We start from the raw sequence: 27,427 nt of genomic DNA, 5'->3' as shown, positions 1-27,427 counted from the left end.
TAATAGCTCTTCGAATGTGTTTTTTTTTTGTTGGTAAATTGCTCATCACTGTCCTATATATTCCTCTAGGAAGAAGTTAAAAACATTAAAATCTTGATTTGGCAGAAAAGCCAAATATCATGCCTTAGTACTCTAGAATAGTTGGTATTTACCATTTTACCGGCTGGCTCTTCCAGAAAGAGCTCAAGTTCAGAATGTGCTGACACCTATTGGTAGACTAAAAAACATGTCCTTCTCACTATAGGGCTTGCCCAGGAAAAAACTCTCAAGTGTAGGCGCTTCTTGAACAGAGAAATCTAAAATTACATTTTGGGAAGGGAATTCCCCACCCATTTTTACATCCCCTTTCTGAAGACGGGTTAGAGTTCAGGTTCAAATTCTGGGTCCACTACTTACTAGCTGTGTGATCTGAAACAAGTTAACTCTGAGATTCGGTTGTCTCCTCTAAAAAAATAATAAATTAAAAAATATATATATATATACATATATGAAACAGCTATCTCATGGATCTCACGGCATAGTTAGCAGTAAATAAATGAACAGCAGTTTCAAGCCTCCATTAACTAATTTATGAAAATATAACTGCAACACTTGGTGGTTTACAAATTACAATAATTTAAAATAATCCAAAAGTTGTCTGGATTAGGGCAGGACTACCAATCATATGGTAAGCACTCAAGTGTGTGTTAAAGTGGTAACTGTGGTGAGTGTAATGGTGTTAGGACAGTCTTGTTAAAGAAATGCCTGAATTATGTAATCTGTTTTTTTCAATTTTCTGCACAAAAATCCCAAAGAAGGGCAGCTAGTTTAGATAATGCCTTCCACATGACCTAGAGGTAGGTAAAGGGGAAGAAAGCTCTTGCGGAACTGGGCTTTCACCTTCCTGACACACAAAACACCTTGAGAAAATCCAGGGAATAAAGTTGTGTCAGCCACCGCGAGACCAGGTGGAAGCCCGAGGGCAAGAGGACAGCGGTCGGTGTGTAGTGCACTGAAATTCGACGCCGCTGAAACAGGACTCTCCGATCCACCTGAAATGTGACTCCGGGCGAGGCACTTACCCTCTGCGCTCCCAAGGAAGTGCGAGGCGGCCGAGCCCACTACCCAACGCAATTTATGCCCGAATGCATCAGTAAGGTTCTTTGAAATCACCTGGTGAAGTGCGCGCTAGACAAATATAAAACGGTCAACGTAGGAGTAGCTAGTCCGGTTCTCGAAAGCACTCCGCTGGAGGCCCGGCCCACAGAGGGAAAAGGGAGGGGAAGCTGGCGAAGTGCAGCCGCAGGCCCGGTCGCCGCCCCGGAACGGCGCCGCCGCCTGGGGAGGGGTGGGCAACGGCTGGCGTCGAGTCGAGACTCCCTCGGGCCGCGCCGTCCCGCTCTACCAGCCCCGGAAAAATACCGAATCTAGGAGCCGGGAACCAGCTCCAGAGGCCACCGCCACTGCGCTCCACAGCCCCCAGACCCCGGCACCCGGCCGCCTCCCCCCGACACCCATTCAACTGACGGCTGGCAGCAGTGGCCTTAAAGCCGGCGCCGCCTGACGACAGGCTGACGTCATACGTGACGCTGCGGCGGGCGGGAGCGGGGACGGCGCAGGAGGGCGTTTCCGGAGCACGCGCCCGGCGAGGGCCGCTGACGTCGGGCTCAGGTGCGCGCGCTTGCCCGCCCGCCCGAGCGCCGCCCAGGTGGCGGCCCGCAGCGCCAGGTGGCGGCCGGCAGCGGTGAGGGGGCGACCCGCGGCGCGGGTGGGGGCAGCGGCGGAGGGCGTGCCGGCTTGCACTCACGTGACGGGCGGGGAGGTTGGGGTGTGGGCGGCGGGGCGAGCCGGGTGGGCCCGACCCCACCCCTCGCGGGCCTGCCAGTCGCTGCGCAGGACCTTCCCTCGGGCTGGGGCCGGACCCGCCCCGCCACTTACCCCTCCAGCCTGGTCCTTCGCGGCGGTCGCTTCGACCGCAGGAGCTGACCGGGGTTGTCTCCTCCGCAGGGCCGCTGCGAGAGGGTGAGAGTCCGCGCCTCCGAGGGAGCCGCCCCCGCCTCGGCCCGCGCCCTGCGGGGCCCCACCGCACCGGAGGGGATGGAGAGCCGGCCCCGAGGCCCCAGCTCGGCCCGCGATCCCACGCTGGCCGGCCCTCGTTAGCTGCTCGAATTGTGCGTTTTACCCACCACCTTAGGCCTTGTCTCCTGAGTCTGTGGCGTTTGCGGTTTGAAAGAAATGGAAGAAAAGGAGCGATGTGACCAATTCCGTTCAGTCCTCCTGCATTGAGGCCTGGTTGGCATTTGCAGAGAGGAAAATACGGCAAGAAAATTGTGGGTTTTGTTTTGTTTTTTAAAGGGGAGAGTGGGAGAGGGGAAACAAGGTCTTAGATTCTCTATGATTTTTTTTTTTTAATTCTGCACTTTGACAGTGGTGGCGAAATAACACTAATCCAAAAGTGATCTTTTCTTTTGATGGAGGTGGATTTTTGTTTTTCCTTTTGATTCCAACCTTTCTCTCCGTGACAAAGCATAAATCATGGACACCAGAAAATAAGGTGGACCTCAGGAATCCTGAAAAGACTGAGAAGCTTACATTCTTCCTCTGGAGGGAAGGGTGGGGTGTTTTTAGCCCTCTCTGGAACCTAAAACGAAAACATGAGTTGCGTGCCATGGAAAGGAGACAAGGCCAAATCTGAATCTTTGGAGCTGCCCCAGGCAGCACCCCCACAAATCTACCATGAGAAACAGCGCAGGGAGCTTTGTGCCCTGCATGCCCTCAATAACGTCTTCCAGGACAGCAATGCCTTCACCCGGGAAACGCTGCAAGAGATTTTCCAGAGGTAGGGGACCCCTTCTCCTTGGCGTTTTTACACTTCTTGCTATTTCTGAATTTCTGTGGGTGGGGCAATGTCTCAGCTACATAAACCTTCAAACCAACAGGTAATATCAGCTAGATGTTGTTAGCAGGTGTAAGGGACACAGAGGTGGGGAAAATAGTCACTCTCGATCACTTACACAGGCAAGGTACAGTGCTAAATCCCTCAGTTGTGTCATCTTGTGTAATCCCCTCAGGGATCCCATGGAATATGTGCTGTGTCCATTTCATGGACTTAGGGCTCAGAAAAGTGCAGTGATTTGTCTGAGGTAACATGACAAGAGATGGAGCAGAATTTGAATTCAGGTTTGTATCTGTGTTGTTGACCACTATGCTGTATTGACTCTCAAGTCCTGCCCCCAAGAGGTTAGTTACAGTCTGGAATGGGGAGGGGGTCTGTACACACTGTCACCTCTCATCAGAGGTGGAATGCTGTGGGTTTTATAAAGGAAGGTGCTCAGCTATACACAGTGATCAGTTTTTCTATGAGATTCTGTGGTGGCCTTAGTGCTTTTCCTGGGTTGCTTCTTATAGCCCTCCCCAGCAGATATTTTACTGATAGAGCAACAGGCAGAAAAGTCAGGTAGTTTGTCCAAATGGCTTCTAAGTAGCAAAACTATGATTTGAAGCCGACTGTCTAGATCTCTTTCCCTTTCTGCTTCGTTCTCTGTGGCCTTTTTTACCCATTTTGTTAAATGCTGCCTGACAGGTTAATAGAAATTCATCTTTTTCTCTCTCTACTTTGATGTTCTAAAATTCTTTTTTTTTTTTTTTTTTTTTAAGATTTCATTTATTTATTTATTTGACAGAGAGATCACAAGCAGGCAGAGAGGCAGGCAGAGAGAGACGGGGAAGCAGGCTCCCCGCTGAGCCGAGAGCCTGATTTGGGGCTCTATCCCAGGACCCCGGGATCATGACCTGAGCGGAAGGCAGAGGCTTTAATCCACTGAGCCACCCAGGTGCCCCTAAAATTCTTTTATCAAAGGGTTTGAGAATTAGTTCTGCAGTGCCTGCTCTGCTACCTCCTGAGTATTGGAAAGGCACATCAAGCAATAGTATCATCAGTACCCTTTCCCCCTGCTTGTAGGTCCGGCCGGGGTCTAAAGATATGGACTATGATTATAAGCTGTTTGTGGATAATTGCTGTTTGTGGATAGCACTTTCAGTTGTGTTTTCCCTGAATGAAAGAATGCTGAATATTTGCTAAACACTCACGTGGAACCAGGTTCTATTCCTGGCTACTAAAACTAGCAAATTGGTACTACACTCCCCAATTTGCTATCAGCACAAGGTAAAGATCCATCTTTCAAAGTAATAGCAGACCAGTACTTAAGAAAAGGTACTAATTTTCCATTCCAGAGGCGGAATTCTGTATAGAGCATTTTGTATGGAAAGATTTGGTATGGATAAATAGAAACAAAGATGCATGAAAGGGATCAGAGGAGAGAGGAAAGGGAGAAAAGTTGAGGAAGAGAAGATGGAATTTTATACACAAACATTTACTAGCAGCCTGCCGCATGCCAAGCACTGCTAGGCACCGTAGAGAAAGGCTGAACAGGACTCAGCTGCTAAGTACAGCCCAGAGCTCTACATTGACCAGACCTTGAGAATGAACTTGAGTAAAATTAGAACCCCGGAGTTGAGAGCTGTTTGAAAGGGAAAAGATGATCTCTTTGGATCTTAATGGAAAGAATAGTAATGTTGACAGGTTAAACCAGATAATTTAAAATTCCCAGATACAAGGTTTTATGCTCTTTTGAAGATCGGGCTGATAATGGGAGAAGTGGGAGAAAAATGTTGACAAATGCTGTAGAGAGGACGTTCATCCGAGCAGTCGGATTTTAGCCAGATAAAAACAGAGAAATACAAAAGCAGGGTGGAGTTTCAGTACCGTTGTGGATATGAGATGACTCATGTTTGGAACAGAAATGGGTAGGGACTGAGGAAAAACTAAAGCCAGTGGCCCAGCAGCATGGGGATGGGGAAGAGAGGAGTCAAGGTGGCAGAGTCAGTCCAGGATTTGAACATAGTGGTCACAACCACAGTGATGGCAGAAGAGGTCACTGGTTTGAAAAGGATCAGTTTTCAATATGTGAAATTCGAGAAAAGCTCAAACTGGGCGGGCATCATCATGCAGCTATACAGATGGATGTCTTGATCTTGTACATCTCATCCTATATGTGCTTTGAGAAAGGAAGGATGTAGAAGTCAAATGATGTAGTAGCAGCTTTGCCGAGTTGTTTGCAAAATCCTCAGCCTCAAGCCATTTTCACTAGATTCATCTCAGTTGTTTAGTGATTAAACGTTCTTGCAGTTAAGTATGCCTTCTCCCTCCCCACCGCCAAAAATGCTGTTAAAATCTAAATAGATGAAAACAAGATTGGTCCCCCTGGAAAAGTCTAATGCAAGCTAAAGGGACAAGAGATTTTAGATATTAGTGAACAACCAGCATTCTTCTACCACAGAGAAGTCCAGCCTCCCCATTAAAAGGTCCCCGAGCATGTGGAAGGAGCCACATTCAAAGGTGCGGTGGTGGTAAATGGCTAAAAGGTGTAGAATGTTTGCCTCTAGAGATTTAAATCATTTTGTCCAGGGCCGGGCAAACATCATCATCATTGCCAACACGTACAGAGTACATTGATGTGCTGGACCCTGTAATCTGCGCTTTATATATTTAATAATTTAAAGACACATGGTGAAGTTCTGAGACCTACTTGCTGCTCAGCAAGGAGCCTGCTTCCTCCTCTCCTTCTGCCTGCCTCTCTGCCTACTTGTGATCTCTCTGTGTTAAATAAATAAATAAAATCTTTAAAAATAAATAAATAAAACCTATGAAATGGGGGCACCTGGGTTGCTCAGTGGTTTAAGCGTCTGCCTTCAGCTAACGCTGATCCCAGGGTCCTGGGATTGAGTCCTGCATCAGGCTCTTTGCTCAAAAGGGAGCCTGCTTCTCCCTCTACCTGCTGCTCCCCTGCTTGTCCGTTCCCTCTCTGTGACAAATAAATAATCTTTAAAAAATATCTCTAAGCCTAGAAAATAGAAATAATTTACAGCTTCATAGATTTATTTTGGAAATTAAATGAGATACACATAAAAGTATCTTGCATTGGACATGGCATGGAATTTTTCAATAAGTGGTGGTTATTGTTACAGTAAAATGCAATTTGGTTGCAGAGTGAAGTTTAGTGTCCTCTGATCCCCTTCTTTGCTAGCTCTGGAGACAAGCACACAAGCTCTTTTTAAGGGTCTGCTACCAGTGTTTACAAAGAAAGAGATAGGGTAGCAGAGTAAACATGGCAAACATGTCAGTAAACATTCCTCGCTTTTTTTAAAAAAAGATTTTATTTACTTATTTGACACAGAGAGAGAGATCACAAGCAGGCAGAGAGGCAGGCAGATGGAGAGGGGGAAGCAGGCTCTGTGCTGAGCAGAGAGCCCGATGGGAGGCTCAATCCCAGGACCCTGGGATCATGACCTGAGCTGAAGGCAGAGGCTTAACCCACTGAGCTACCCAGGCACCCTCAGTAAACATTTCTTAAGCACCTCCTGTGTGCCAGGCTCTCTTTGGGTCCTGGTGATAGAATCCCAAGAGGATACCCAAGGCCCCTGCTGTCATTCTAGTGTGTGAAACAGATGTATCTGGTAGTAACGAGGGCTGTAAATAAAGCAGGTGGAATAAAATACGGTGCCTGGAAGAAACTGAAGATCAGGTGGTCAAAAAAAGCTTCTGAGGCACTAACATTTGAGACTCAAATAATAAAGGAGCGAACCAAGTGTAGATCTGGCGCGAAGAACATTCCACATGGCTGAAATAGTGTGTGCAAAGGTCTTCAGGTGGGAAGGGTTTTTTGTTTTTGTTTTTTTAAGATTTTATTTATTTTCTTTGGCAGAGAGAGAGAGACAAGAGCTAGAGAATACAAGTGGAGGGAATGGTAGAGGGAGAGGGAGAAACAGGCTCTGCACTGAGCAGGGAGCCCAACGTGGGGCTCGATAGTAGGACCCTGGGATCATGACCTGAGCCAAAGGCAGACACTTTTTTTTTTTCTTTTTCATTTGAGCCACCCAGGGGTGCCAAGAAGGAGTTTTGTTTAAGTTGTAGGGAGCAGGTGTGTGTGTTAAAAGAGGTGGGGATGAGGTCAGCAGTGTTCTGAGGGCCTTGCAGGGAGAGGAAGTAACCTAGACTATTTAAGTGCTTTGGGAGCCATTGGAGGGTTTAAGCAGTGGAAGGAAATGTTTTATGTTTGAAAAATAACAATATGCTTGCTATGTATCGAGAAGTTTAAAAAAAAAGAAACTTTTTGTAAGATTTCTTGAGCGTTTAGAGTGGACCTAGTCATGATTCTTTTCTAGAAATGGCTTTATTTTTTTTTTTTAAGATTGTATTTATTTATTTGATGGACAGATCACAAGTAGGCAGAAAGGCGGGGGCGGGGGGCGGGAGCGGGGAAGCAGGCTCCCCATCGAGCAGAGAGCTCTACTCGGGGCTCGATCCCAGGACCCTGGGATCATGACCAGAGCCAAAGGCAGAGGCTTTAACCCACTGAGCCACCAGGCGCCTCTAGAGATGGCTCTTAACAGCCTCCTGGACTTTTATTCCTGAGAAACTCACCCCATTTCCCTTCTTCCCCTTCACACCAAGGTGGAAGCAATCTACCCCTTCCTTCAAGATGGCCTTTCCTCAGTCCTTGGTGACAAGCCTGTAAAAGCAAAATCACAGGACCAGAAACGCCTTTAGAGCTGCTGCCCTTGCCTTGACTTGAAGGCTAATAAGGCCTGGCGGAAAATGACTTACGGGCGGGTGGGCAAGTTTACTTTTGTTTGGTATATTCTCCCCCCACCCTCAGTTAATTCTTTGTGTTTTAATTGTCTTTAATTTTTTAATCAAGCATTTTATACAGATGTATGTTTGAAATACTTTAGGTGGCTCATACATTCCAGTTTAATATAGGCCTTACAGTTTCCTACTGCTTTAAATTTGGCCCCAGTTCATACATTTATGTTACCTGCCTGAGCCTCTGCATGCCTTGGAGTATTTAAGGATTAATGATTACCAAGTGTGCCAGCATTAAATAGAAAACATCTAAACTGTAAAAAAAAAAAAAAAAAAAGGAGAGAGTCCAAGATGGTGGAGGAGTAGGAGACCTTAGTCTCATCTGGTCCCAGGAATTCAGCTAGACCGCTGTCAAACCATTCTGAACACCTGCAGACTCAACCAAAGATCTAAGAAGAGTAGCTGTAACTCTGCAAGTAGAAAAGTGACTGCCTTCTGCAAGTTAAGAGATGCGGAGAAGTGAATCTGGGACGATACGTGGGAGCATAAACCATGGGGGAGGAAGCCTCTGTAAGCTGGCCCAGGAGAGTGATATGGCAGCGGAGCATAGAATCAGAACTTTAAGTCTGCTCCGGTGAGGGATGTCGCTGTCTGAAAGATGCTTGTGTGGCAAGGTGAGCCGGAATCCTAGCTGGGACAGTGTGGTCTCAGGGGTCCCAGGAAGACCGGAGGTGCTTGAGTGCCGCAGAGCTCCTGGGCATTGGGGTGGGGAAGCTGGCTGCAATCAGTGAGCCCAGGATTGCCCTAAACCACGAACTGCAGCACAGTCAGCTGACCGCTCTCCAAGCAGGGGCCCAGCGAGCGGCAGAACCGAGACAAGACCCCCCCCCCCTTCCTCTCCAGGGGAGGAGCGGTGCAGGTGTGCACCACAAGAGTCTGCAGGGTTTGAAGACTCAAAAATGGGTCGTGTACCTGAGACAGAGACTCCTGGTCACAAACTGGGTGAGCATGGAGTGCAGACAGAGACCGGAGCAACTGCTTCTCCTTGAGGACTCACTGAGGAGTGAGGCCCCGAGCTCTCAACACCAGGGCCTCTCAACACCAGGGTCGAGAGATTAGGAGGCCACCATTTTCATTCTCAGTCTCTAAAGCTGCATGGAAAGCCTTCAGGGAACAAAAGACACTGAGAGCAATCCAGAGCCGCTTACTTAGCCTGGCCTTAGGCAAGGGTGGTGCATTTCCACCTGGGGCAAAGACACCTGAGAATCAATGCAACAGGACCCTCCCTGAAAAAATGAGCAAAAATGTCTGGCTAAGACCAAGTTTACTGATGACACAGAACTGCAAAATGCCAGGGCTAGGGGAAAATAGTATATAGAATTCATGGGTATTTCTCAGGATTCTTCAGTCTTTCAATTTTAATATTTTTTCTCTTTCCTTTTTCAGCCAGTTTGTTATTTTATCAGCTCTTTTTTTAAATTTTCATTTTTATGATTATTACATTCTGTTCTTTCATTGTATTTAACTTTATTTTTGTTTTTCTTTCTTTACAATTTTGGGATCTGGTTTTCTAACAGAACAAAATAGACACAGGATCCCAAGTATTGCTCTGTTCAGTTCATCTGTCTGATTATATTACTCTTTCCTTTTTAATTTTAACTTTTTTTCTTCAGTTTTGGGTCTCCTGATTTGTTTAGTATCTGGTGTCATTGTTGCCATTTTAGTATTTTGTTCTCTTGTTCATCTGTTTTTTTTCCTGGACAAAATGACAAAGAAGGAAAAACTCACCTCAGAAAGGAGAACAAGAGGCAGTACTGACTTCCAGGGATCTAATCAGTGTGGATGTAAGATGTGGGAACTAGAGTTAGTAATGATTATAATAAAGAACTAGCTGGGCTTGGGAAAAAGCATAGAAGACTCAAGCGAACCCCTTTCTGGAGAAATAAAAGAACTAAAATATAATCAAGTTGAAATAAAAAAGGCTGTTAATGAGATGCAGTCAAATGTGGAGGCTCCAACTGCTAGGATAAATGAGGCAGAAGAGAAAATTAGAGATATAAAAGACAAAATGATGGGAGAATAAAGAAGCTGAGAAATACATAAACAACTACAAGATCACAAGGGGAGAATTTGAGAGATAAGTGATACCATAAAGCAAAACGGTATTAGAATAATTGGGATCCCAGAAGAAGGTAGGGTGGAAAGTATACTGGAGTAAATTATGCTGGAGAACTTCCCTAATCTGGGGAAGGAAACAGGCATTCAAGTCCAGGAGGCACAGAGAACCCCCCTTCAAAATCAGGAAAAATACATCAGCACCCCAACATAGTGAAACTTGAAAATCTCAGAGACGGAGAAAATCCTAAAAGCAGCTCGGGACAAGAGGTCTGTAACCTACAAGGACACAAACATTAGACTGGCAGCAGGCCTAGCCACAGAGACCTGGCAGGCCAGAAAGTACTGGCATAATATATTCATGGTGCTAAATGAGAAAAATATGCAGCCGAGAATACTTTTTCCGGGTAGGCTGTTATTCAAAATAGGAGGAGAGAGAAAAAGTTTCCAGGACAAACAAATTAAAAGAATTTGTGATCACTAAACCAGCCCTGCAAGAAATATTAAAGGGGATCCCTTAAGTGAAGAGAGAGCCCAAAAGTAAAGTAGACCAGAAAGGAACAGAGACAATATACAGAGACAGTGACTTTACAGGTAATATAAAGGCACTGAATTCATATCTTTCAGCAGTTACTCTGAATGTAAATGAGCCAAATGCTCCAATCAAAAGACACAGGAGGGGCGCCTGGGTGGCTTAGTGGGTTAAAGCCTCTGCCTTCGGCTCCGGTCATGATCCCAGGGTCCTAGGATCAAGCCCTGCATTGGGTTCTCTGCTCGGTGGGAAGCCTGCTCGCCCCCCCCAACTGCCTCTCTGCCTACTTGTGATCTCTGTCTGTCAAATAAATAAATAAAATCTTAAAAAAAAAAAAAAGACACAGGATATCAGATTAGATTTAAAAAAAAAAGCAAGACTCATCAATATGCCACTGTCTTAAAGAGACTCGCTTTAGATGCACACACACCTACAGATTGAAAGTGAGGGGTAGAAAACCATTTATCATGCTAATAAAGCTGGGATGGCAATCCTTACATCAGACATAAACTGTAATAAAAGATGAGGAGGACACTATATCATAATAAAAGAGTCTATCCAGCAAGAAGTTCTAACAATTGTAAATATTTATGCCCCTAACATGGGAGCAGCCTGTTACATAAACCAATTAATAACAAAATTAAAGCAACACATTGATAATAATACAGTAATAGTAGGAGACTTTAACACTCTGCTTGCTGCAATAGACAGATCATATAAGCAGAAGATCAACAAGGAAACAACGGCTTTGAATGACACACTGGACCAGATGGACTTCACAGATATATTCAGAACATTCCATTCTAAAGCAATAGAACACACATTCTTCTCATGTGTACATGGGACGTTCTCCAGAGTAGATCATATACTGGGTCACAAATCGGGTCTCAACTGGTACCAAAAGATTGGGATCATTCCCTGCATATTTTTGGACAACAATGCTTTGAAACTAGAACTCAAACACAAGAGAAAATTTGGAAAGAATTCAAATGTATGAAGGCTAAAGAGCATCCTACCAAAGAATGAATGGGTCAACCAGGAAATTAAAGAAGAATTTTAAAAATTCATGGAAATAAATGAAAATGAAAATAAATGTTGGGGATGCAACAAAGGCAGTCCTAAGAGGGAAGTATATAGCAACACAAGCCTTTCTCAAGGAACAAGAAGGGTCTCAAATACACAACCTAATCTTACATGTAAAGGAGCTGGAGAAAGAAGAGTATTTAAAAAAAAAAAAAAAGCCTAAGCCCAGCAGGATAAGAGGATTGATAAAGATTAGAGCAGAAATCAATGAAATAGAAAACAAAAGAACAGTAGAACAGATCAACAAAATAGGGGCTGGTTCTTTGAAAGAATAAGATTGATGGGCGCCTGTGTGGCTCAGTGGGTTAAGCTTCTGCTTTCGGCTCAGGTCATGATCTCAGGATCCTGGGATCAAGCTCTGCATCAGGTTCTCTGCTCAGCAGGGAGCCTGCTTCCCCCGCTCTCTGCCTGCTGCTCTGCCTACTTGTGATCTCTCTCTCTCTCTCTCTCTCTGTGTTAAATAAATAAAATCTTAAAAAAAAAATAAGATTGATAAATCCCTGGCCAGACTTACAAATAGAAAAGAGAAAGGACCCAAATAAAATCATGAGTGAAGGAGGAGAGCTTACAACCAACACTGAAGAAATACAAATAGTTATAAGAACATATCGTGAGCAATTATATGCCAACAAATTAGTCTGGAAGAAATGGATGCATTTGTAGAGATGTATAAGCTACCAAAACTGAAACAGGAAGAGGACCCATAACCAGCAAGGAAATTGAAGCAGTAGTCAGAAGTCTCCCAACACACAAGAGCCCAGGGCCAGATGGCTTCCCAGAGGAATTCTACCAGACATTTAAAGAAGAATCAATACCTGTTCTTCTGAAGCTGTTTCAGAAAATCAAAATGGATTGGAGTTTCGTACGTAGCAGAGCAGCTCCCTCGCTGCGATCTATTGAAAGTCAGCCCTCGACACAAGGGTTTGTAAAAAATTTTTTAAAAATAAATAAAAAATTAAAAAAAAATCAAAATGAAAGGAAAACTTCCAGACTCTCTTAAAAGGATTATTCACCACGAACAGGTGGGATTTATTCCTGGGTTGTAAGGTTGGTTCAGCATCCACAAATCAGTCAATGCAATAAACTACATAAACAAGAGAAAGAATAAGAATGAACCTTATGATCCTGTCGCTAGATGCAGAAAAAGCATTTGACAAAGTTCAGCATCCTTTCTTGATTAAAACTCTTCAAGGTGTAGGGATAGAAGAGACATATCTCAATATCAATAAAAGCCATCTATGAAAAACCCATAGCGGGGGCACCTAGGTGGCTCAGTTGATTGGGTGGCTGCCTTCAGCTCAGGTCATGATCCCGGAGTCCCGGGATCAAGCCCCGCATCAGGCTCCTTGCTTGGCAGGGAGCCTGCTTCTGTCTCTGCCTCTACCTCTGCCTCTCTTCCTGCTTGTGCTCTTTCTATCTCTCTGTCAAATACATAAATAAATAAAATCTTTAAAAAAAAAAAAAAAGCCCATAGTGACTATCATTCTCAGTGGGGAAAAACTGAGAGCTTTCCCCTGAGGTCAGGAACACAGCAGGGATGTCTGCTGTCACCACTGCTGTTCAGCATAGTACTAGAAATCCTAGCCTCAGCAATCAGACAACAAAAAGAAATAAAAGACATCCAAATCAGCAAAGAAGAAGTCAAACTCTTTTTGCAGATGACATGATACTCTATGTGGAAAACCTAAAAGACTCAACCCCAAAATTGCTAGAACTCATACAGAAATTCAGTAAAGGAGCAGGATAGAAAATCAATGTACAGAAATAAGTTGAGTTTCTGTATACCAGTGAGCCAGAGGGAAGAGAAATTAAGAAGTCGATCCCATGTACAATTGCACCCAAAACCATACGATACCTAGGAATAAACTTAACCAGATAGGCAAAGGAGTTGTACTCAGAAAACTATAGAACACTCATGAAAGAAATTGAGGAAGACACAAAGAAATGGAAAAACGTTCCATGCTCCTGGATTGGAAGAACAAATATTGTTAAAATGTCTATCTAGAGAAATATATACATTCAGTGCAATCTGTATTAATATACCATCAACTTTTTTCACAGAGCTGAAAAAAGTAATTCTAAAAGTTGTATGGAACCAGGAAAGTCCCCAAATAGCCAAAGGAATATTGGAAAAGAAAACCAAAGCTGGTGGCATCACAATGCCAGACTTCAAGCTGTATTACAAAGCTATAATTATCAAGACAGTATGGTACTGGCCCGAAAACAGACACATAGATCAGTGGAACAGAATAGGGAACCCAGAAATGGACCCTTAACTCTATGGTCAACTAATCTTTGACAAAGCAGGAAAGAATGTCCAGTGGAAAAAAGACAGTCTCTTCAACAAATGGTGTTGGGAAAACTGGACAGCCACATGCAGAAGAATGAACCTGGACCATTTCCTTACAGCATGCACAAAAATAGACTCAAATGGATGAAAGACCTAAATGTGAGGCAGGAATCCATCAAAATCCTAGAGAACACAGGAAGTAACCTCTTTGTCCTTGGCTACAGCAACTTCTTGCTAGACATGTCTCGAAAGGCAAGAGAAACAAAGGCAAAAATGAATGACTAGGACTTCCATCAAGGTAACAATCTTTTTTTTTTTTTTAAGATTTTATTTATTTATTTGACAGAGATCACAAGTAGGCAGAGAGGCAGGCAGAGAGAGAAAGGAGGAAGCAGGCTCCCTGCTGAGCAGAGAGCCTGATGCGGGGCTCCATCCCAGGACCCTGAGATCATGACCTGAGCCGAAGGCAGAGGGCTTTAACCCACTGAGTCACCCAGGTGCCCCAAGGTAAAAAGCTTTTGCACAGCAAAGGAAACAGTAGATAAAACAAAAAGACAACCCACAGAATGGGAGAAGATAATTGCAAATATCTAGTATCCGGTATCTATAAAGAAGTCATCAAACTCAACACCCAAAGAACAAATGACCCAATCAAGAAATGGGTAGAAGATATGAACAGACATTTCTCCAACAAAGACTTACAAATGGTCAACAGACACATGAAAAAATGCTCAACATCACCTGGCATCAGGGAAATACAATCAAAACCACAGTGAGATACTACCTCACACCAGTCAAAATGGTTATAATTAACAAGTCAGGAAACGACGGGTGTTGGCAAGGATGCGGAGAGAGGGGAACCCTCCTACACTGCTGGTGGGAATGCAAACTGGTGCAACCACTCCGGAAAACAATATGGAGGTTCCTCAAAAAATTGAAAATAGAACTACCCCAGAACCCAGCAATTGAACTACTGGGTGTTGTGATGCGAAGGGGCACCTGTACCCCAATGTTAATGGCAATGTCTACAAGATGTAGCAGTAATGTCTACAAGAGCCAAACCATGGAAAGAGCTCAGATATCCATCGACAGATGAATGGATAAAGAAGATGTGGTGTGTATATAGAATGGAATACAACTCAGCCATCAAAAAAATCTTGCCATTTGCAATGATATGGATGGAACTAGAAGGTATTATGTTAAGCAAAATAAGTCAAGCAGAGAAACACCGTTAAATGATCTCAGTTATATGTGGGATTTAAGAAACAAAACAGAAGATCATAGGGGAAGAGAGGAAATACTAAAACAAGATGAAATCAAAGGGAGACAAACCATAAGAGGCTCTTGATGAATGGAGGTGGACTGAGGGTTGCTGGAGGGAAGAGGGGTGGGGAGATGCGGTAACTGGGTGATGGGCATTAAGGGGGGGGGTATGTGATGTAATGAGCACTGGGCATTATATAAGACTGATGAATCACTGAACTCTACTTCTGAAACTAATAATGTTATATGTTAATTAATTGAATTTAAATTCAAAAAATTTAAAAACCTTTAAAAGAAAAGAGTAGCAACAAATACTACCCATGCAAATGAAAATATCAGTTACTATTTTCTAACGATAAAATGGCCATACTAAGGCAGGAAGATCAGCAAGGAGGAAGACTGCAGAAGTAGGTAGGCTGGAAGTTTCATAAATGAGACCTCTTGTGGAACATGGTTTGGGTCCATTGACTTTCTGAATGACAGCACGTAGGCCCCACCGCTACTGAGTTAAATGTTTTGCATAAAAAGAAGGGTAATCTCTAGGACAGTAGAAGCCCAGACTCTAATACTTGGGTAAAAAAGTGGTTACCTTGTACTGAATGGGGGACAGAAGCTTCCAGGGGCGGTGGTGGATGGTGCCGTGGAGTGCCGAGTAGGAGGGGTTGGACAACCCACACATCTTAGCCCTCCTCCTTTCACATTTGTAGGTTGTCTCCAAACACCATGGTGACCCCCCACAAGAAGAGCATGCTGGGAAATGGGAACTACGATGTGAATGTCATTATGGCAGCACTTCAAACCAAAGGCTATGAAGCTGTCTGGTGGGACAAACGCAGGTAATCTGAACCAGGCTCGCCTTGATGAGAACTGGCACTCGGGCGTGAACGGGGAGGTGCTTCTGACGGGAACCTCGGGGAACTGACACCATTTCTCTCCTGCAGGGATGTCAGTGCCATTGCTCTCACGAACGTCATGGGCTTCATCATGAACCTGCCCTCCAGCCTGTGCTGGGGTCCACTGAAGTTGCCTCTCCAAAGGCAGCACTGGATCTGTGTCCGAGAGGTGGGCGGTGCCTACTACAACCTCGACTCCAAACTGAAGATGCCCGAGTGGATTGGAGGCGAGAGCGAGCTCAGGTAGCCGTTGTGAGTGGGCTGGACTCCTTCCTTTGCTGTGTTGGGGAAGTTGAGCCCGTCTTTGGTTATTTGACAAAGGAGACGAAATCCTAGCTCCTTGGATCCTCTCCCCACCCTGCTTAGAATCAGGGTCTCAGACTTGAAAGGCCTGTATGTTTGATGGCTCGTGAGGGTGTGAAGTCCCTTTGGTAGAGACGTTCCAGCAGCCAGAACGCTGGCTTCTGGTCTGGTGGGACTGGCATCGGAACACTGTCTACTCTTGGACAACCGGGTTGGTCTAGCTGCCACTTCAGAAGAAGGCAGACAGACATTTAGACCAGAGAGGGCTAAATTTCCCTGAGACCAAAGAAGCAGCTTTTTTTTTAAATTTATTTATTTTTTAAACAATGAGGAGTCCCTTGATTACTTTGGGGCAGCTCTGTTCCTCACAGAATAGATGCTGGTGGCAGTTATATGAGGATGAGTGGAAATTCAGGGTGGAAATGAGCTGGGCAGCTTGAAGGGGGAGCCACATGTGAATTCCTGTAATAACAGATCCCTCCAAGAGGGTCAGAGGTCTGCCAAGGCATAAATGAGGTCACTGGGGAGCACGTGGCCCCAAGACTGGAATGTGCAGTTTTACCAGCATTTCATTTTCTCTCTCATCTACCTTTGTTCCCGTAGGAAATTCCTCAAACATCACTTGCGAGGAAAGAACTGTGAACTCCTGCTGGTGGTGCCGGAAGAGGTGGAGGCCCGTCAGAGTTGGAGGGCTGACGTGTAACGCAGTGCTACCCAACCTTCCCTCACCTCGGCCCCCCAAGTCCTCTGTCATGTGCTGTGGCCTCTGCAGTGGGTCTGCCCTTGCCACTTCCCCAAACATCTCACTGGGTTCCCCCTCAGATTTGACAGTGCTGTAGGACAGACAGACGTGTGGGCTGTGACGAGAACCACCACCCAACATGACATGAGACAGGAAGGTAGGAGCTCTGTGGGCTTAGGGTGACCTGTGGAAGAGAGGAGAAAGGTGGGTCCTAGCTTATCTTCGCCATTCCTGCGAGAACTTGACAGAGGCGCTGCTGGAGTGCACTGCTGCTGTGACACCTCGAGATGCTGCCTCCACTTCCCCTTTCCTGATCTGGAGACACAGTACATGCAAAGCCCATGTGACTGGCTGGATGGACCCAGAGCATGAGGGCCTCTCAGGAAACCATCTCCAAAACCCCAGCGGTGGTACAGCATGCCATCTCCATCCCTTAAGGCCACCCATTACCCCCATTTTTGAGGGTGGTTCCTGGCCATCCTTCAAGTTTTCTAATGAAACATTCTCTAGTATTCCATGTCGGGTGGTTGAATCCTGCGGCATCCTAGTGTGACAGGGTGAGCTAGATACCGAAGAGGCCGTGGTGGAAGCAGACTGGGGCAGGCACAGAGGGCCTGTTGCCTCCCTCCAGTATTGTCCCTGCCACTTCACTACATTGATTTTGGACGCTCTGGGGCACAAGACAGGCCAGAGGGCAGTGTTCCCAGTTGACACACTCTGGCAAAATCAGGAAACGCCTAAGTCTGTTCTCAATATCCACTTCCACTAGTTTGAGAAACAGTTGAGTGAGCAAAGTATTACGAAAATAAGCTCCTGAGAGATTAAGAGCAGCTAGAATTGGCAGAAGCCTAGGCTCCGAGTCACTGTGGTGAGAAGAATCAGAACCTGCAAGTTGGGTGTTTACGCGCATTATGTATGGCACCTGGATTTGTCATCTTTCTTTAGTTTCCTTTACAAATCAGCGAGAATCCATCCACCCCCTACCTCTTTAAATAGTTGTAGCCCACTTTTCTCCTGTAACTTTGGAAAACAAGAGAAGGGGAGGGGAAGTATCCCACCACATTGGGTGTCACCAGGGTGGTTGTGGTTGCCTCAAGGCAGGAGGGCAGGCGGAGACAGCCTGCCTGCCCCTTTCACATGGGTGGTCTTGGTGGGTCTGAGAGCTGCCCCCACTGGCCAGACGTCTCTCCAACAGCAAAGCCAGCCTGGGGCTTGCATGTCAAGCCTGAGCAAGCTTAACAGGATGAAGCTGAGGCTTTCTCCCCACTGTGACTGGAGTGCATGTTTACACCAGCACTTTTTCTGCACATGTATCTTCAATCCAACAAGGCCGTTTTTTATGCTGAGTAACCGAGGCCACCAAGCGGCTTTTGCATCACACCTTCTCGGCAACTGGCTGCAGTCTCTTCTGCACCGTTTTCCATACCAGACCTGCTTGGCACCACAGGGAGCTCTTTACCCTTGCACAATGACATTCCAACCACCACCAGCCAGAAGTTACAGCCAACCTGATTGTCACAAGCAGGACCTTGGGTCCATGGGCACTGTCAGTGATAGTAAGCCATTTCCTGGGAGGAGGGGGAAACTCCTCTCCACCCATCTGCTTGGGCCTGTGCAAATGGCACTTCAGAGGAGTCCCTGTGCACTTGGGAGTCCATGAGCCAACGGGATATGCAAAGACGCTTAAACATTTCAGGGCTGGTTTCTCTGTTCATATCCAATTTTGGTGCTTAGGAACAGGGACCCATGCTGATGCCCAAGGGCAAAAAGCCCACTTCAAGGAAGGGGGCAGGCCTGACCCTGATGCCCAATAAGGGGCAACCCTAGGCTTTTTGTTTTTCTTGCTTTTATTCCTTTTTTTGTTGGCCTTGTGCTGGGTTTGTTTACAAAAGATGTATTTTGTTTAACCAAATATTAAAAATGGAAAACTCCGTACATAAATCTCATCTGTCTGCCTGAATTCTGTAATTACGTATGTGGAGGGAAAAAAAGTAAACTTTAGTATGATGATGCGTAGAAGAAAAACTCACTACCATCATAAGCCATCTTTTAGAGCTGTACTGTGCTTTGGTTAAATCTCTCGCTTCAAAAACCCAGACAAGATACTCACCTCGCGGGATTTGGTTCAAAAGCCTGAGGCATTTTTCAGTTTACAAAAACTAGACTCAACAATCTGAGGAATCCCAATTTAAGTATAAGTTTTCTTTACCAGCACTATCTGGTTAACAAGGTGAAGAGCACACAGCAGAGGGCCTGCTGAGTTTGAATTCAGATCCAGCATTTCCTAGGCAGTCTGGCAGATTACTTAACCTTTCTGTGACTGTTTGCTCCTCTGTAAAATAGGAATAGTACTATCCCCTAAACTGTACAGTAATATTCTGATAAATACAAAAGGCTCAGTACTGTTAAGAGCACAGTGCTAATAGAAATTTTTGTTAAACGGAGAAACTGCAAAGTTCAAAGACAGGGCTACAGTTGGATTCATGATCAGCTCAGTGCAGCAATTATTTAAAAAAAAACAAAAAAAAAAGTTCTATTTGCTACTCTTCCCTCCCTAGACCAGAAATCAGTACTATGTCATTCCCTATAAATCCTTTATGACTGTGTCTCTGTAGACTGTACAAGTACATGGACCCAGTCCCTACTGGATCTGAAAATCATGGCCTGAATTAGGACAGAGATTACTATTAAAAGGTTTTTGGCCAGAAATGAAACCCCTTTTTCACTTTCGCAAGTTTAACTAACTTGGACAGTGAGGGGTCAAACTGTTAAAAGGTGGTGCTAGCTTTGCTGAGAGGAAATGTGAGGACCAGTCTGAATAAGTGATTTCGAGGTGTGGATCACAAGTTACATAGATGACAGTTTCCATTGGAATCGTTTTTAATATTTAAATACAAAAAGTGAGCACTTACTTTTTTTTCTTTTTTAGACAGACACACAGGTCTCTCATAGCCAAAATGGGCAGAGGAAATGAGCTCCTGCTTTGTCCTCCACAGTCCCCATCCTATGGTCGAAATTGCTGTCCGGCCCTCCCTCCTTTCCAACATAGAAATTCACAGTGGCTGCTTTACACTATGGCTGTAACGCATAATGTATTTCATATCGTGTGCACGTCCCTTCCCAACATCTCCATGCTTAAAAACAAAAATGGTCATGGGGATATCCTTCCCAGTGGCGTCAGTTCCTATGCCACAATGGGATAGTGAGATCTTCCGGTCATGAGGGATTTAGTGAAAGGGGTGGGATGGCCAGAGCTGGAGTAACCGTCTGCACTGCTGCATTCTGGTATCAGAGTGAGAACAGAAGAAATGGGACAACGTGGAGGGCACAGCTGCAAGTTGGGAGTCTCTGTGAGACACTGGGGAGAATTCTCCCCACCAGGTTTAGATAGATCAATGTGCCAAAGTTTAAAAAAAAAAAAAAAAATCCAAATAATCAGCAGTTCAAACACTATTGAATTTTCAAACTTGTCCCACCAAGACAAGTCTAGCAGTAGCAATCTAGATCTTTCCAGGAAGTGAAGGTAGAGCTCCTGGCATTCCTCCTGAGAGCCCTGTGTTAGGCCCTAGAAGTATCTGAAAAAGAAAAAGAGGGGTATACGGCATCATACAAGCCTAGGGATCACATTTCCACTATAACGGACAGGGCAGACAAGGTCTACACACACCAGTGAGCACAGTGTGGTACGTAAAAGAGCAGGGGCTGGATCCCAATCTCACCCCACAAGAACTGCTGGTCTACCCAGGGGCTGGGCTCACCTGCCGCTGCTGCAGTTGTTGCTGTTGCTCCATTTGCAACTTCTCCGTCTCAAAAACAACAGGAAGAACCAGGATCATGAAGGAAGTGGTCCCAATCCACAAGGCTGCCCTGGAAAACCTGCAGAGGGAGTGTGAGCATGACAGCCAGACACAAAACCAGATTGCTTCACCAAGGAACCAGCAACCAAAGCTCTCACACTCCCATGTTGTTGATAGGCATGTTCTACCCAACCCTTGCACCATACTCCTACCAGAAACAGGACCGGCAGTTCTGCCGGCTGTTTATCTAATGCCAGCAGTTCTAAGATTCTGTGTTCTTACAAAGCTACTTACACAGCACAGTAATTACCTCACATGATGTGAAACGATCCTCCCAACGACCCTGTCCCATAGGAATTACCACTTTAAGGAAAGGAAATTGAGACCAAGAAAGGTTAAGGTTCCCACCAGCCCAAGGTCACTCTGATCTAAGTGGCAGGCTGGCCTCCAACTCCCGCCTCCTACTCTGAAAGCCCACGCTCGTTCAGTCACCCCAGAAACACCCCAATGTCTTTGCCCTCGTCCCTTACCTGTACATTTTCTGAGCCACAAAGAGGGAGAGATCAAAAGTGGCTCCAGCCGCGGACCGGACCCTCTCTGGGAACATCTCCGTCAGACCCCACAGTCTCTCCGACAGGGTCTCATCTAGCTGTGGTGGAGGCGGCGCGGGTCTTCACCGAAGCAATAGCAACCACCCCGTGTGGATAGGGTACCCCGCCCCGGCCCACTGGGGGCCCTAACCCCGCCTCCCGGAGAAGACACCTCCCCTCCGACCTCTCCCGGCTCCGCGACGCGCCTTCGTCCGAATCCCGCAGCACGCGGAGCTCACACCCCCGGGCGGGCCCCTGCCCGCCCGTAACCTCGCACCCCGCCTCACACCGCAGGGTCCCAGTACCTCCTCGTCGTCTTCCTCCTCCAACTCCTCCTCAGTCTTCTCGGAATCGCCTTTCGGAAGCAATTCGTCCGGGGACAGGGGCGCCCCGGGACCGCCAGCGGCGGCGGCGGCGGCCATGGCTGCAGGGGAACACCGGAAGCGGAAGAGAGGAGGCAAGTGCAGAGGCCCTGGCGGACAGAGGTGCTCTTCCGGGAGCCAGAGGCTGAAGCGCTGTGGAAGAGCGACGCCTCCTGGCCGGCGGACTTCGGCTTTCCGCCAAGTCCGAAACACCTGGGAAATTTTGTCCAGGTATGGAGTTGTGGTGCTTCCGCGGTAATTCTCTTCGGTTTAGGGTGTGCCCAGAAACCCTCATTTTAATAAGGTCCCACGGGTTACACTGAGACAAACACTAATGCAGTCTCATTTCCCGGAGGGGTGTGTTATCTGGTAGGTGTGTTATCTGGTAGGTAGAGACTTGGAGGTTTATTGGTCTTTTGGGGAAACGTTGAGTGAACGGTACCAAAGTACTAAGACAAAAGCAAGAATTGGCACTTAAATACTTGAGTACCAGACATTGTGTGTGTGTGTACTCATTTAATCGTCACAGCAACCCACTGAGGTAAGTACTATCATCTCTGGCTTAGAAATGAGGAAGCTGAGGCACAGTAAAGGGGTGCACGGCAAGTCCTTCTGGAGGATAGATTTCTAGAAGTAAGTTTGCTGGCCAAAACGTATGAACATTTAGTACTTTGCCAGATATTAGATCATTGCCCTCGAAATTATATACTTTAATAACTGTAAATGGAAGTGTTCTTTTTCCCACACTGTTCCCAGCATTAGGTATTATCCATATTTTAATTTTTTGCCTTGGATTAAATCTTTTTATAATGTGCCACCACGCGTTTTTTGTGTTTGTTTATTTATTTATTTATTTATTTTTGAGAGAGAGCGCCCACAAGCAGGGGTAGGGACAGAGGGAGAGGGACAAGCAGACTCTCCCGATGATCAGGGAGCCGGATGGGGGGCTTGACCCCAGGACCCTGAGATTATGACCTGAGCAGAAGGCAGGCACTTAACCGACTGAGCCACCCAGGTGCCCCTCACACAAGTTCTTAATACAAGGGTGATCTGATAAACACTTCGGCCAGCTGACCATGGAATCAGAGACTTCCGGGACTGAACAGTCCAGGTCTCTATCTGATGCAGGACCATGTCCTTCGTTCTGTGCTTAGGTAACAAGGGGCAGGCATGTTTGCACTTCCTTCAACAGTCCTTGGTCCTTTTCACCTCCCAACAGGGCGGCACTGACTATAGAAGGTTTTTATGTCCAAAAGGGTTAGTTCAAAACCTGGCAAAACCAATCTATGCTGTGGATTAGTGGTTCCCTTTGAATACCTAGGAGGGGCTAATATTTGGTAAGGGGCAAGAGAGTGGCTTCTAGGGTGCTGGTAAAGTTCTGTATCTTGACCTGGGTGGTGTTTACCTGGGTATGTTCATTTTGGACACTCTAGCAGGCTGTACACTTACGAATTATGTCTTTTTGCATTTGTTAAAAGCATTTATGTTGGCTAGCACTGTATAAATGCCAGGACAACTTAAGAGCCCAGTACCAATGGCTTTCAGTTCTTTTGTGGGCTCTTTTAGGAAATGCTGGAAGACCAACACTCTTGAAGGGAGAGAAAGCAATCTATTTTTTTTTTTCTTTTCTTAAGTAGGCTCCACACCCAGCCTGGGGCTTGAATTCATGGCCCTGGGATCAAGAGTTGCATGCTCTACCAAGTGAGCCAGCCAGGTGCCCCTAGAGAAGGCAATCACCTGTGGAAGCTACAGGCATTAATGCCTCCAAGTGGAAAGTCACAATACTAATGTGGGGAAGTTTTGGGAAAAGTTTAACCAAGTAATTTTGTTTGTATTCACAAGAGCAATACATGATCTAAAAAGGCGCGCATGCGCGCACACACACACACGCATCCCAAAACATTACGCTTAAGAATAAAAAAACTTTCGGGGTGCCTGGCTTGTTCAGTGGGTTAAAGCTTCTGCCTTGGGCTCAGGTCATGATCTCAGGGTCCTGGGATCGAGCCCCACATCGGGCTCTCTGCTCAGCGGGGAGCCTGACTCCCCCCACCTCTCTGCCTGCCCCTCTGCCTACTTGTGATCTCTGTCAAATAAATAAAATATTTTTTAAAAAAGAACAAAAAAACTTTCAATAATTCTGTCACTGCAGAGGGATAAGAAAAAAGGGAATCCTGCAGAACAAAGTATTAAAAGCCTTTGGAGAGATGTGATGGTCTAGAAAAGGCAGAGTGAGAAGGGAGGCCAGAGGCCAGGACCCGGCAGAATCAGACATTTGAAGGTCTGTGAGTACTTAGTGGCAATCGTAGACCGTAGACAGGTGGTTGCCAGGGGCTGGGGGAGGGGAAACCAATATGTATAACCAAAAAGGTAACAGGGCAGCTAAAGCGGCTGAGAACCTGTTTGTTCTCAGAATGCTATCTACCACCATGTATCCAGAATTTTCCTGCCTGACACCATGATAACCAACTGTTAATTTAGTTGTTTTGCAGAAACACAAGGTTTTATCCAGAAGCCAGCTGGAACCAGTCAGGATACTGACTGCCCCTTAGAATCCAACAAAACGCAGTTAACCCTCCCTTACTTCGTATCTTCCTTGATCTGATTTTTGGGTCATCTAACTCCTCTCCCTTTTACTTGGACCCTTTTCCACTCGCTTAAAAAAAAAAAAAAAGTCCCTGGCTCTCCTGCTTCAGGGAGGTGAATTTGAGGCTTGTCTTCCCAGCTCTCATTTGGGAGCAAGAATAAACTCTTGCCTTGTTGTACCCTCAAGCCCTCAGTGATCAACTTTACTGTGTGTCGGGCACTTGACCTTGGGTTCAGTTATAAAATGGGGAGTTACTGTTTGATGGGTAGAGTTTCAGCTTTACAAGACGAAGTGTCTGGAGATGGATGGTGGAGGGGTGGGGGCACAACGTTATGAATGTATTCAGTACCACTGCACTAATTAAAAATGGTGAAGATGGTAAATTTTATGTTGTGTGTATTTTGCCACGATAGAAAAAATTTTAAATTAAAAACAAATAGAAAATCCTAACTAAAAAAAAAAGATAGTGGGGAAGGGGAGCCTTGAGGGGTTCAAGGAGGAGGTGCTGGAGAGGAAGGGAAATCGGGGGAGTTGCTTTACTGAAGGTTTGGAGGAGAATTGCAGAGAAGACATAAGGCAAGAATGAACCCGGCCAGGGGGCCTTGGGAGGGTAAGGAGACAAGCCAGGTAACAAGTGAGTGTGGATGCCCCACGCAGACGCACAGCTGACTTTGCCATTTGGATGGAGATGGGGTGTTCTGGAACCCCAGCCTCTGGCTCCTCTCCGACCCCATCCCTCAAGTCCATGATTCTGCCTTTCCTGTTTCTGTCCTGTCAGAATTCACAATTGGTGATATAGCAATTCTTTTTTTTTTAAGATTTTATTCATTTATTTGACAGATAGAGATCACAAGTAGGCAGAGAGGCAGGCAGAGAGAGAGGGAGGAAGCAGGCTCCCCGCTGAGGAGAGAGCCCGATGTGGAGCTCGATCCCAGGACTCTGGGATCATGACCTGAGCCGAAGGCAGAGGCTTTAACCCACTGAGCCACCCAGGTGCCCCGGTGATATAGCAATTCTTAATGTGGGTCAGTGGGCAGGCACAGATTCCTTGAAGAATCTTAGAGAAGCTGTAAGCCCCTCCCATAAAAAAACACATATTAGCCCACATCTGCACAATTGTGCGGGTAGATCCCCTTTTGAGGCCTGTAGGACCTTAAGGACTCCCTCCAATAGCCTCTAATCCTGTACGCTCCCTGACACCCCAGGGATCTCGTGCAGCATCCCCAGTAACTGCTCCCCCAACCTGACATGCAGTGCAGAAATTCACAAAACTGTTGTAGTATCTATAAGGTCTAGTAAATGGCACTATTTACTTGGGTGGCCCCTGGGCAGCAGATCTGGTTCATAAAGTCTAATTTTAACCAGAACCTTAAGGATGTATGTGACTAGAAAGGGAAGAACTTGAAAGTAGATAGCATGGGCAGGGGGACAACAGACACAAAGGTTGGGGTGGTGAGATGTGACCACCTTCCTCTTTTTCTCACATCTATCACCCAACACAAACTGATTGGTGGGGGCGACTGTGTGGCTCAATTGGTTAAGCCTCTGCCTTCAGCTCAGGTCGTGATCCCAGGGTCCTGGGATCGAGCCCTACATCGGGCTCCCTGCCCTGCAGGGACTGTGCTTCTCTCTCTCCCTCTGCCTGGCACTCCTCCTGCTTGTGCTCTTTGTGTCAAATAAGTAAATAAAATCTTAACACACACACACACACACACACACACACACACACACACACATACATTGATTGGGACACCTGGGTGGTTGTCAGTTGAGCATCTGGTTCTTAACTTCAGCTCAAGTCATGATCTCAGGGCTGTTAAGATCGAGCCCCCACGTCGGGCTCTGCACTCAGCAGGGAGTCTGCTGGAGGTTCTCTCTCCTCTCCCTCTGCGCCTCTGCTGTACACTCTCTAAAATAAATAAATCATTACAAAAAATTGATCGTAGCACCACTCCCCTATTCAAACTCAGCAACAGCTTATTGCCCTTCTCACTCAAAATGAAAGTCCTTCTTCACTGCAGAACTGTCCCACCTAATGGCTCCAGTCCTGTCTGGTGGCAGGGAGACCCACATCTTTGTGACAACCAAACCTGCCCCTCCTGATTCCCAGGGCTCCACCCCTTCCAGCTGTGTCACCTCGAGGGAGCTTGTTTCTTCCTCTAAAACCAAGGGCCGGTAACAAACCAGAATCCTAGGAGATCCAGCAACAGGTGTCTGGCCTGGAGGGCACTCAGTAGATGGTCGCCACCGATACCGGGCCAGGACTAAGCCAGCCTCCCCTGCTGCAATCAGCGTGAGCGCTGACGTCCTGTTTACATTTGTATCGTCCCATTTCTTCTGAGTTATTCTCTCCTTGGTCAGAAAGTGAGCTTATGGGCTGGAGCGTCTATCCATCTCCCCCAGAACTGGCCCATTAGAGGCCGTTCCCCGCCAGTCCTTCCCTTTCACCAGGAGCGGGGAGTCATGACGCAGGCTCTCACACTTCTCTGCCCTATGATCCTGGACCAGTTTCTGAACCTCCTGGAATCTGGCTCCTTACCTCTGAGGACACCTGCGTCCAGGCCCCCACTCACAGGGCTGAGCTGAGGGAGACTCAGTAGGAGGGCAAGGTGCTGAGGTCCGTCCCACGCAAGTCACGGGCTTTCAGAAACTGCTGCCCGTCGTAGCCATCGCCAGGCTAGAGCTCTGGGCTCTGCCCCCATCTCAGTGCCCTCCCCCTTAACTTTGGGAGCTGGGCTCCCTCTTACTGATTCCCTCCTCCAGCCAGAGCAGCTCGGCTCACATGGACCTAGGCACAAATTCCCTCTCTAGGAATGCAAACTCCCCCCGCACCGACCACTCAGCCACTCCTGGACTCCACTGGCTCTCTGCCAGGTCCAAGCTAGCCCCCAATCTCTGACAGACTGATGAGAGAACAGAGGGCAAGGCAGAAGCTGACACCCCGCAAACCGTCCCCCGCGGGCTGTACGTGACAGTCCTCGGGCACCCCTGGCTGCCCCAAATGCAAAACAAATAGTTACCTTGTAGAGATCACAATCCTGCAAAACCTGAGCCTCCCTCAGTTTACAAATGTCCTAGTGCTTGACAAGGAAGGAGCTTTCTTATCAACAGCCTAACTTGCAGAGAACTGTAACTCAGTTCTTGAGGCCCTGACATCATCTTCCCCTCCCTAAAACTGAGGGAGGCTGAGGCAGAAGGAAATGTAAATGAAGTTAAATTTCTTCTAAAGCTCACTGGCAAGGATGTGTG

General features: G+C 46.4%; 3 protein-coding genes across 3 annotated transcripts; 2 read left to right on the top strand and 1 right to left on the bottom strand.

Moving 5' to 3' along the window:
- Nucleotides 1-1,124: 1,124 nt before the first annotated feature.
- On the top strand, nucleotides 1,125-2,324 carry LOC116854659 (autophagy-related protein 11-like). Its single transcript, XM_032836739.1, has 4 exons — nucleotides 1,125-1,132; nucleotides 1,234-1,468; nucleotides 1,550-1,723; nucleotides 1,987-2,324. Exons 1-4 carry the CDS (start codon nucleotides 1,125-1,127, stop codon nucleotides 2,137-2,139), a joined length of 570 nt encoding a protein of 189 aa, XP_032692630.1. The 3' UTR covers nucleotides 2,140-2,324.
- Nucleotides 2,325-2,367: 43 nt separating this feature from the next.
- On the top strand, nucleotides 2,368-17,033 carry JOSD1 (Josephin domain containing 1). The gene is made up of 4 exons (XM_032836685.1): nucleotides 2,368-2,818; nucleotides 15,615-15,743; nucleotides 15,849-16,043; nucleotides 16,707-17,033. The coding sequence occupies exons 1-4, from the start codon at nucleotides 2,634-2,636 to the stop codon at nucleotides 16,804-16,806; spliced, it is 609 nt and encodes a 202-aa protein (XP_032692576.1). The 5' UTR covers nucleotides 2,368-2,633; the 3' UTR covers nucleotides 16,807-17,033.
- Nucleotides 17,034-19,707: 2,674 nt separating this feature from the next.
- TOMM22 (translocase of outer mitochondrial membrane 22) lies at nucleotides 19,708-21,687 on the bottom strand. The gene is made up of 4 exons (XM_032836684.1): nucleotides 21,538-21,687; nucleotides 21,173-21,291; nucleotides 20,604-20,721; nucleotides 19,708-20,420 (listed from the first exon to the last, which is right to left on the bottom strand). The coding sequence occupies exons 1-4, from the start codon at nucleotides 21,652-21,654 to the stop codon at nucleotides 20,346-20,348; spliced, it is 429 nt and encodes a 142-aa protein (XP_032692575.1). The 5' UTR covers nucleotides 21,655-21,687; the 3' UTR covers nucleotides 19,708-20,345.
- Between the last annotated feature and the right edge of the window lie 5,740 nt (nucleotides 21,688-27,427).

The sequence above is a fragment of the Lontra canadensis genome, unplaced genomic scaffold (assembly GCF_010015895.1).
Source record: "Lontra canadensis isolate GAN:19392208 unplaced genomic scaffold, GSC_riverotter_1.0 scaffold93, whole genome shotgun sequence".
NCBI classification, from domain to species: Eukaryota; Metazoa; Chordata; class Mammalia; order Carnivora; family Mustelidae; genus Lontra; species Lontra canadensis.
Note: the sequence above shows the minus strand (reverse complement) of the source record. Positions and strands in the feature narration are given on the sequence as shown.